Source organism: Leuresthes tenuis, unplaced genomic scaffold (assembly GCF_036924035.1).
Source record: "Leuresthes tenuis unplaced genomic scaffold, fLeuTen1.0.hap1 SCAF_6, whole genome shotgun sequence".
Taxonomy (NCBI): Eukaryota; Metazoa; Chordata; class Actinopteri; order Atheriniformes; family Atherinopsidae; genus Leuresthes; species Leuresthes tenuis.
This window is the reverse complement of record NW_027325360.1, coordinates 21521313-21532235: the sequence shown is the minus strand read 5'-3', so window position 1 is coordinate 21532235 and position 10923 is coordinate 21521313. Positions and strand designations below refer to the sequence as shown.

At 39.3% G+C, this 10923-nt stretch overlaps 1 protein-coding gene across 3 annotated transcripts; it reads left to right on the top strand.

Annotated features, from left to right (window-relative positions):
- Window positions 1–995: 995 nt before the first annotated feature.
- On the top strand, window positions 996–5896 carry ido1 (indoleamine 2,3-dioxygenase 1). 3 transcript variants are annotated; one of them, XR_011916416.1, is made up of 12 exons: window positions 996–1191; window positions 1452–1547; window positions 1642–1761; window positions 1859–1977; window positions 2079–2093; window positions 2188–2287; window positions 2398–2515; window positions 2594–2645; window positions 2749–2897; window positions 2983–3416; window positions 4712–4791; window positions 4878–5896. XR_011916416.1 is itself a non-coding variant. In XM_072388175.1 (11 exons), the coding sequence occupies exons 1-10, from the start codon at window positions 1099–1101 to the stop codon at window positions 3378–3380; spliced, it is 1260 nt and encodes a 419-aa protein (XP_072244276.1). In that variant the 5' UTR covers window positions 996–1098; the 3' UTR covers window positions 3381–3416; window positions 4712–5896. The 3 variants fall into 3 exon arrangements, 2 of the variants coding, with proteins under 2 accessions (XP_072244276.1, XP_072244277.1); XM_072388175.1 differs by having other exon boundaries at window positions 4712–5896; XM_072388176.1 differs by lacking the exons at window positions 4712–4791; window positions 4878–5896 and having other exon boundaries at window positions 2983–3526.
- Window positions 5897–10923: the final 5027 nt, after the last annotated feature.

The following is a 10923-nucleotide window of genomic DNA, read 5'->3' as shown; positions in this document are numbered from 1 at the left end:
ATTTAAGACCAGCTGAGAGAGAAGGTTTTCACTGTCAGGCAAAGAGCATTTGTTGCCACCCCAGCTTAAATTTCCCAACTCTGTCCACAACTTCACATGAAACAGTTTGCAAAGGTCTTAAAATCCACAGCAATCATAATGTCAAGTGTGACTGAGTCCTCATCAGCCTGAGTTGCTCTGAGCTACGCTGGTAAACCATACAGTCTTGCACTGCAGTCTGGTGTTTGTACATCTTAACTTTGTTCCAAGACCAAGGAGATCACATAACAGTTGACCTTTATCCTTGCAAATGTTGCAAAAGAAATGCCTCAACTTGTTAAGCTCATTTGAATAAAGAGCATATTGTGAGGCATGACCTGATTTATATTCTATTACATTTCAATGCTTTTAATCAATGTTCGCAAATGACGTCACTAAATTCACAAAGTTTTGGAACACTTGAATGATATCAACCCAAAAGTCCTGTAGTGATTGGTCTATTCCACTAGGTGAGGCTGGTGGTCTACAAGTCTAAGCCTGACTGTAGGCAATCGTGAACAGTGTACATTCTTTATTGAAACATAGTCTATCTATCTATCTAAACTGTTTGGTCTAAACAGAAAAAGATATAGCTTTTGGCATTTCTTTTAATGTTTGATGATTAACCTGTTTCCTTGGAACTAGGGTTCTTTTTTCCTGCTGTACTATTCCAAAGCAAATAAAGGTTTGATAAATGTAATGGCCAAGAAACATTAAAATAATCTCAAATATTTCTTTTTTACATGCTCACTTGATAATTAAGCATGTAATAAATAATTCTCCCTCTTCTTCTTTTCATTAGAATTATTATTATTGTTATTATTTATTTATTTAGTATTGTAGCAACAGAAATGATCGTGATAGAAATGATAAGCATTTTACAAAATGAATCACAAAGTAAATTTAGATATTGATTTGCTACACTTTACTTGGAACTGTGCAACAGTACATGTCATGGATGTTGTGTAAGCAATAACCAGAGTTGACAACAGCTTGTGCCAGAGTCCAGTCTAGTCAGGTTGGAGTCTACTGAACCATTCAGAAAGGCACTGCTGTCCTTGGGCTTGTGTTATTTTCTCAATGGCTTCAGCTAATAACTTCCAAGGAGCTTCCTTTTCTCTGGACCCCTACCATGTATCTGAGGAATTTGGCTTCATCCTTCCAAAGCCTCTGGTAGGTGAAGAATTTCCTCTGATATATTTTTGTAATCATTACTTTGACAGTCACACTGAAATGCTGGTTGTCAGACAGCCAGGAAACAACAGTGTCTGGGTGCTATTCAAAACCTTTATTCTAACAAGCGATACTTGTTTTCAAAATCCCATTTTCTGACACCCTTTTAAAGTCTAAGGTCACTGTACTTATAGTAAAACAACTTAAGGTGCAAGCATTTCCTTTTTTTTTCTCTCTGAAATGAAATTCCACATTCACAGGAAAAGTTTCCCCCTTACTACCAGCCGTGGATGGATATTGCCCTACGTGTCCCAGAGCTTGTGCAAAGTCATGAGTTACGCTCCCATATTAACAAGGTAAAAGGGGATAATAAACTGACAAGGAGAGGTCTCTATATTTTATTGCGATATAGTTCAAAGGTTGTTTTTTCCCCTCTTTTCTTCTGTCTAGATGCCGCTGCTGAGCACCAAGTTTCTGCAGAAACACAGAGAGTTACGGCTGGCCCACCTGGCCCTAAGCATGATGACTATGGGGTATGTCTGGCAGGAAGGAGAGAACAACACCATTCAGGTATTTTTCTATTCCTCCCTTAAATCCTCACTGCTACCAGGTACCCTAAAATGTACAGCGTGTATGAATGATTTTCCATTGTTAATCTTCTTAAAAGACACTGCCACATAACCTGGCTGTGCCATTTTGGGAGGTGTCACAACACTTAGGACTTCCACCAATTCTCACTCATGCAGATGCAGTATTAGCTAACTGGAGAAAGAAAGACCCTGAGGGGTAAGGTCACTAATAGTGTTTTGATTAGATTCACTGTAAGTGTAAGGTAAAACATTTGACGTTTTTGTCTTTCACGTCCATCTTGAAATCTCCTGTGCCAGGCCTTTTAACATGGAGTGAGTATGTTTTCATTTTACTTTTGTTTGCACTTGTACTGTACTATAATGCTATGATGTATACAGAGTTAATCAGCTCACTTGCACCACACAGCAACCTGGAGTTGCTTGTCAGCCTCCCAGGTGGAGACAGTGTCAGAGGTTTCTTCTTGGTCACTCTGCTGGTGGAGCTGGCAGCTGTTCCTGCACTAAAGGTTAAGATATATAACAAATACTTCAGTTCTTATGGAAGGCACTGGTGAAAAATACATTTGAATTTGAATTATTGACTGAAGACAGTCTTTTTTCTGTACCTCTCTTTCAGAGCATCCCTGTTGTCATCAATGGTGTCAGATGCAGTGACACTGAAGCTGTGGCCAGAGGCCTGGAGAACATTAGCCAGTCCATACAGGACATGACTGATGCACTCAAATTGATGCACGGTAGTAACTCTGAAATACAATGATGAGTAATACATTTTTCTTATTGACAACATTTTCATGAATGATATTTTCCTTAAGTGTATGTGGAGCCACCAGTCTTCTATGGCATCATGAGGATCTACCTGTCTGGGTATAGAACTTTTTTTTTCTATTAGTTTCTATTATTATTACAGTTAGACCTGCTTTTTAATCGTAAACATGACTACATTATAAGTCAGTATATACATATGAAGGTGGAAAGACAACCCTGGTATGCCAAAAGGTCTGGTTTACGAAGGGGTGCAGACAGAGCCGATGGAATATTCCGGTGGGAGCGCTGCACAAAGCAGTCTGCTGCACTGCTTTGATGAACTTTTGGAAGTCAAACATGAGGAAAAAAGCAGTGAGAAACCTGATCATTTATCATTTGAATGAATCCAGCAGAATGTGAGGTATTTACCGTGATGACACAGTCTTTCTTTTTTCAGGTTCCTTTCTCACCCGCATGAGGAACTACATGCCACCTGCACACAAACAGCTGATCCAGGACATCTCTTCGGAACCGTCCTTAAGGAGTTTTGTGCAGCAACAGGCCAGTGAACACCTAAACCAGGCCTACCATCTCTGTGTCTCAAAACTGTTGGCTTTGCGTAGCTACCATATTAATGTTGTGAGCCGATTCATCACTGTACCTGCTGCCCGAGCTCGACAACTCCGTGAGCAGAGCCAGAACTTAGATGGGGAGACGATCAGCAGAGCCCCCACAGCACTGGAGGAGAGGGGTACCGGTGGCTCTGGCATTATGATCTTCCTAAAAACAGTGAGGGACCAAACAAAAGACACCCTCTTGCCTGAGACGAGCAAAGAAGCAAAGCACCCCGGCTGACATGAACAGTCATCACACAGTAACAGGGAACAGCCAGTAAATCAACTCTGATTACTTTACACCTTTTTGTCAGAATGAAAGTGAGAGGCCTTTGTTGTTTGTCTTACATGCAGCATTACTGTGTCTGTAAACAAACCTCAACTTAATAGCCAGAAGTGATACCATTTATTCAGTCCAAACCATAATTCATAGCTTTTCATTGCATTCAACCACAAATTCCTTTTTATACTGGAATGGAATGAACAAGAATGCATAAGGCATGTGTTCCAGACCCACCTATCTGGAGGACATTTGGACATTAGACAACTGAAGTCATTACTAAACTGCTTATTTTGAGAGAAAGAGATTGTGGAATTCATTTCAAGTGTGTTTAAGAAATAACAACGAGGGTTTCCCTCAAAGACTTGGAAAATCTGGCAGCATTTAAGCGTTCTTCATCATAGACTAAAATTACTAACAGTGGTTTTAAAGTTTTCAAGAAAATTTAAAAAAAAAAAAAAGTTTAAAAAAAATAAATAACATAACATACTGCAATACCTTTTGGAGCCATAATGTGGCAGTAAAGGGCAACATTACAACTGCCAGTGAGGGAAGACTTCACAGAGTGCCTATCATTTATGATGGAGCAATAGCTAAGGGCACCAAAATCATGCTTATCACTGATTTGGCCATGTCAAACAAGATTGACCCAATTATACTGTAATGACATATGAATCATTAATTAAAGGTGTTTGAAAATGTGCTGAAATCCACACTCCCCACTCCGAAGCATCAACAGGCTGGAACATAACCTGTCCATGTCAGAAAATAATCATCCATTGTTGAGTCTTAATTCTGCAGTGCTGCTCCACAGTGGGGTTGTCATGTCGAAGCACAATGAACAATGCAAAACAGAGATGCATCACCTATTGGAGTGATTACCTCAGCTCTTCTGCCTTTCTCCTCCATCCCACATCCAGCCCTCACATGCCTCACTAAACTTCCTGAACTGAGTGTGTGGAAAGCCCAGTGCAATGAAGGGATGAATTGTCTCATGAATGGCTCATACTGTGTAATCTTCACCTTCATTGGCTCATCCGTGCTGGTGTTTCATTTCAATAACAGCCTCATAAGATCAGATAAGACAGACGAATGAGCAATAAAACATGACAATTCCCCCAATGTGAGCAAAATACTTTATCTTGTGCTCTTTTTTTTCACAAGAGAGAAAAATCAACTGCACATGTTGTTATTTTACCAGGGAATATATTCTGCAAAGATATTTGGAACATGAATGAAGATTTTTAAGGCATTTCATTCTCATGTTTTTGTTCTCTTCATCGAACGTACAGGGAGGCCTGAGGTGAGGAGGTGAAAGGTGAACAGAAACTGCACAGGGATGAAGAGGGACGGGTGGCGGGGAGGAAAAACAGTATGTTCACATTATGGTGATCTGATTAGAGCCTTCTTCCACAGCCAAAGCAAATAACCCTTTTCCTTATTGCCATGTATGTGGAGGACTCCCTGACAACCCAGAAGTAAACAGAGGCCATCTCTAAGGATGTCTTCATTGTGTAGTCGAGGCTGGGCCTGCGAGGCCACTGAAGTTTCACCTCCAGTCACGTGGGTGGTTTCAGTGTAGCACATGACACATACATACACATGCACACACCTGCTTTAGGAATCATTTGTATTGTACGGATACTATTCTGAATTGTATTTCAATAGAAAGTATCAATATGAAGTGTCAATTTATCATTACATGATAATGCTTTTGGCATGAATGTTCCGGAAGAAATCAAATACAAATGTTCTGTTGTAGCTGGGTATGAACTTGCCAAGCAAATGACATCAAGAATTTTCTCTGTGAGCTAAGTGCATGATTTTCCTCCATAGCAAAGGGCATCTGGTGTCACTCTTGTTTTCATGAAATCTGCTCAAACATCCATACTCCATCTGTCAGACCCGACAGGATTACAGCAGAGGGTTATCCTTCGGGTCAGACAATCGGATATCTGTGCCTTGGTGGCTAACCACAGGATATCCTGGATCTGTTATTTCAGAATTGAATTTATGATGCTGCCGCTTGCATCAAGCCAAGCAAAGCCAGGACCTTTTCTCACCCTGTGAAGTGAGCAGCTTAAATGGCAGCAGGGAGGGACCGATTGTCTTTGGCGTACACAAGACGGGTGTAGCTGGGAATTATGGGCTGCATGTGCAGCACAGTAGGTTACTGGGTGTTTCTTCCACTTTCCACTCATCTTGACTTCACTATCTTTGTCAAACATCTGTGACTACACACCCACAGGTCAGAAACATCTTCATCACTTACTAATGGGACACACCCCTCAGTTTAACTGGTTGATGTTTTTGGATTTTTTTCAAGCCTATATAAGCATCTGTACAAAATATTCAGGCCAACTCCACATAATACAGCTTTATATCATTTCAATTAATGCTAATTTGTGAGCTATTGACCGTTATGCTTAATTTTTTGGCAGTGTATTCATTGAGCTAGGTGTTTACAGACGTACCACAGTGGTGCAGTATGGCATCATGTCTTTGCATTTGTATCTCAGCGGGATTTATTAATAGAAATAGTAATAAATCCATTATTATATAAATACATAGATATGTTATTATCATAATTAAGTCTGGTCATTTACATATTTTTTTTCCCGATCAAAACCCAAAATATGTTCAGTTTGCCATAAAAAAAAGTTTAGAATACTGGCTTGTTTAACAAGTTGCTACAAAGTACTTATTGCATTTTGGATCTACTTGGGGTTTGCCCTCTGAGTACTCATGAACTAAATACATGTATAATGATACACCAATTTAGTTTGAAATGGGAAATTGCACCCTGGTTCCCCATCTCTTAGGATACAAATTTGATTTGATTTACTCCAGGATTAGGAGCCTTTATTTGCAGTGCTCCAAACAGCTCTACCAACACTGTGATCACCCCCAACTTGGTGAATCATCTTTCACCCATTGGGAAGGTTTCCATAAAGGTCTCTCGAAACACAAGCAAATGAACCTGACATTTCCTCTGTTGTGGCTTTTCAAACTCACATATCTACCTCTCGTTAAACATAACATCAAGCTTATGTCTCACCTACCCCGTCTTTCATACTTTTTTTTAAGTATCTCTTTATACATCATTTGAACAGTCTGTTAGATCAGGTTAAAGGCCTTTGATGTAGTCATCTTACAACAACTTTATCACTTCCTCTCCCTGACTAGACTGAACCAGCACACCCACATCAAAAAGGGAAAAAAGAAGCTATCAAGTTCTCTGTCAGTTTGAAAGACTGCTTTTTAGGTGTAGAATTACTGTTGTTGATGATCTGAGCCAGATGACGTCACTAACTTGACAAGAGAGCACGCGTCATATTGCAGACGGGGAAAAACTTGTGACACTTTGGCCCCTGTCATGTAGATACTGCTTCATGCTGTATTCAATGACAGAGAGAAGGCATCTGATAGAAAGCTGCACTCTATCCTAACAGGATTGGGAGTTACGTTGTTTAGTTTGATACATTTAGTAGCATATCTCTATGTGTTTGAACAAATTACTCTTTTGTGCCGCTTTTAACAAGTCCTTTTTAGAAAATATTAGGAGAAACTATTAAGTGAAACAAGACACAAATACGGTATAATTCAAGGGTAGAGGAACATTTTAACAGTGCTTTGAATCAAATTCTAAACAAGTATGCTAACTAAATATGTTAACAGTAATTAAACTGCTGTTCAGCTGTTGTAATCTTAACTATATTGAAAGCTGAAGACCAGAGAGGTGTGAATGACCACCAATTTGTTGCTTACCAAACAGCCTTCTGGTTTTCACATGTCATTATCAATATTTAGCACAGAAGTGCATTGCAAGTTTTTTCAAATCTTGTCATACAACATGTGCTCATACCTTACCGAGATCAATTTCTAATAACAAAAAACAAATGAACAATAACAGCAGAGACTAAATGTATGAGCACTGGCAAATGCTCTATCCACTGAGACAGAAGCAGTGACAAAGTCTGTCCATGATACAACACCTTCACTCATGTGACTGTGTCCGGTGGGAACATTACTTTCTGCCTCTGATTTTGATTATTATTATTTTTGTCATTTTTTGGGTGTTTTTTTTGTTTTTGTTTTAGTTTCATAACCAAAACTACTCAGTTAAGTTAACGAAAACATAACTTAAAGCAGATGTGACATTAGCAATATGTTAGAAAGCAAACTTCTTCAGCAGCAGTGAAGGCCCACAACCACTGAACACTCCTGCCTTTTAAAGTTTGACATTTTACATGCTCTCATTCACAGGACGTCAACAGTTTTCCTACATAAGCAGCAGTTGATTTAACTCACTTGACCAGTATAGAGAAGTCTGGCTTTTATGATAGCACTAAACGTATTTCTTAGCCAAATACAAAAGTTGCCAAGCATTTCATAAAAACCACAAATGTGGGCTTGCTGGAGGAGCCAAAGGAAAAGTCAGAGGATCAACAAAGTAATTTGGTTACATGGTCAAGGACCATGAATTTTGCCACAAATTTAATAGTATTCCATCTAGTTTTTATGTTTAGAAAGTCAAACTGGTCCTAATACTGCCATTTAAGACATTTACACTGTAGAGTGTAGGCAGTTCACCATCGGTGGAAATCATGCGGTTACCCCACCCCAATTTGGGAAAAACAGAGCTGTCTCCTGCAATTTATAATCATGAAGACATAATTCATAAAACAGACATTATCAGAACAAACTCTCCGTGAAAATACTAAATATGCTCCATGTAGTTGTACATTCCTCGTACACTTTGACATTTGGAAAATAATGAACCCAATTGTCCTTGAAGGTTGTAAATTTGTGGTTACCAGTTGTTTGAAAATGAAATCAAAATGAAATAGTTATCAATGAGTCTTAGATTTGTTAACAGAACAATTCAGATGACTAGAATTATTGAAAGAAGTGTGGAGCATCTCCTTAAACTGCAGTCTTTGTTAAAATTGCAAGTGAAAATGACAAGAATTCCTTTACAAATCGATCAGACTTGTTGAATGGCAAGCTCGGCGACACATTTGAAATCTGATTTTGGTTTCTGCTTGAAGAATACATGACATTCAGATGGTTTTCCTCACCGGATTAGCAGAAGCCTACGCACGTCACAGCCTTTTGTCTTAAAGGTTAACACAACTTTGAGCTGTGTGACGGGGAATACAGCTCAACCTCTCACCACTGCTGAGTCACTACTGGCCCTGCCAGGTGCGAATAAGACAACTGTGTGATCACACACACATACTCCCACAAGTGAGTGCACACAGACACACACAAATGCAAATGCACTTAAATGAGCAGACACACGCCATGCCCAAATGTGCACACATGCATGCATGTGCAGACACAGTCCTGTGCTCCCTGTGACCTGCAGACAGAGATACATTCTGTGTGTGTGCGTGCGTGTGTGCGTGTTTACTCCCACTTTCCCCACTTGGCTCTCATTTCATGCCACACTATTGTCCTCTCTCTCACTCTGCTGATTGACTTCCTCTTCCTCTGAGTTGTTGCTAATGTCACCTTCCCTGCCGGCGCCCACACACTCGTGTTATCAACAGCTTCTCATCCGGGTTACAAAAATACAGGAAGTTTCCCGGGGGGTCTCCTGCATGGAAAAGAAATGTCCATCTCTCCCTGTCACACACTCACATGTATTCCATGATACATATAGAAACACAGTATGTGATAAGGGTGCCAGGAACATGCTCAGGGGTAGATTACACAGTAGGTGTTCGAAGATAATACTAGTATCCTCAGGAACTGTAGATAATATCTGCACTGGGATGTTCACACCTCTGTATTCAACACCAGCATAGACCAGGGCTTTGCCTGAGGCTGAGTGACAAGTCAAATTTATAACAGAAATGAGACACGTTACAAACTAAATTTTCTTTTATCAATCAGATTTTTGAACAGTAAAACATTGATAAGATATGTTAAAATTTGTATAGACAAATTAAATTCAATTCTACAGCATTGAATCAGTGAGCACTGACAGGGGAAATTCTTTCCTCTCAATCACCGCTGCTGTCCTGTCTTGCACATTACTGCAGATTCTGGACACCGTGTATTGTTTATTTTTGCTACATGGGATGAAGCTTGATAATCTGCACTGGCGATGGCTTACTTATTTAAGAAAAAAAAACTGGCTTGTTTTGGAGAGCAGTTACTGAGAATGGAATGAAAATCCTTCAATGGTTGTCTAAACCACAAATTTCCTGATAAAAACATTCCACTTCCTCCCAGGCAAGATCTACAGGTGGGAGTAAAAGTCAGGTGCAACTTATAGACCCACACAGAGCACTGACATTAGATGTAGCACCATCTACAAAAAAGCATGCTGGGATTTTCAAAGTTTCAGCCTGATAAAGAATATTTTCAAGCCAGTCAAAAGGTAGGACCTTAGATCTTATTGAGCCATAATGTGAAAATGATAATGCAAACTATCAAAAGAATAAACTGCCAACACCACCAGAAACAGCAAGCGGCAACGTTCTCTTGCTTTTTGTCAGGATGGCATCTTTTTTCATCAGTTTTTCCGTGATTACACCCGTATAAAGAAGGCCTTTTCAAGTGTCTCCTACTGAATGCTGGACTCTGTGTGTCCCTGTGGATAGTTTCATCTTTTGCGTACAGTTAAACATTGTAGTTGTTCAGACTCCCCATGTCAAAGCACCAGAAATGTCCATTAAGAATGGCTCTTATATAAAGATTTACTCAACTGCTTAATGACAAGCTGCTTTCATAATGTTGTTTTGGTTTTCTTTGTTGTTTGGTTATATTTCTTTTGTTTTGGGTAGAGCTCCTGCATACTTTTTCTAGATAAAATAATTAAGGCTTAAACATATATTCTTGTGCCTCTGTTAATTAAAGTGAAATTGTATGGAACATAGTAGTATATTGTAAATTTACACCCATGTTATCATCTATACGGACATTCAATCCACTGACTCTATCAGTCAGCTGCTATGAACTGGAAAGCTCGGTTTGACTGTTCCAAAAAGTAATCACCTTTAGACTTTTTGTCCTCTCCATTCTGAAGTTGGACGTTTGCCGCCCACTCAGTGTGAGCCTACTTTGCTCGTCTGAGTTCCCAAGGCACGGTGTCCTCAAAAACTGTATTCATAAAACAAATTATTACATTTTGTTCTACCATAACATGTTCAGCTGCGCCAAAGGCAATCAAATCTAAATTTAAGACCCTGTACTTACTGTGTAATTTGTAAAATTAGGGGAGCCAATACTGTTAGTGGCCTCAATACAAAACATAGAAATAAATGCTTGCCAAAGGTAGTTGTTCAGTACTTTGATAGACAGGATTAGTTTGTGAAAACAGCAATATTTTCCCAGCCCTTTGAATCTTATAGGTGCATGTCATCTTAATTATTACTGTGGAGCACAAATATACACAGGTTGAATGAAAAGTTTTTCTGATATCTAATTATATAAAATAGTTTGCTTCTATATAATCAAATAATTGAGCTTGTTTGAGATACATTGAGATGGC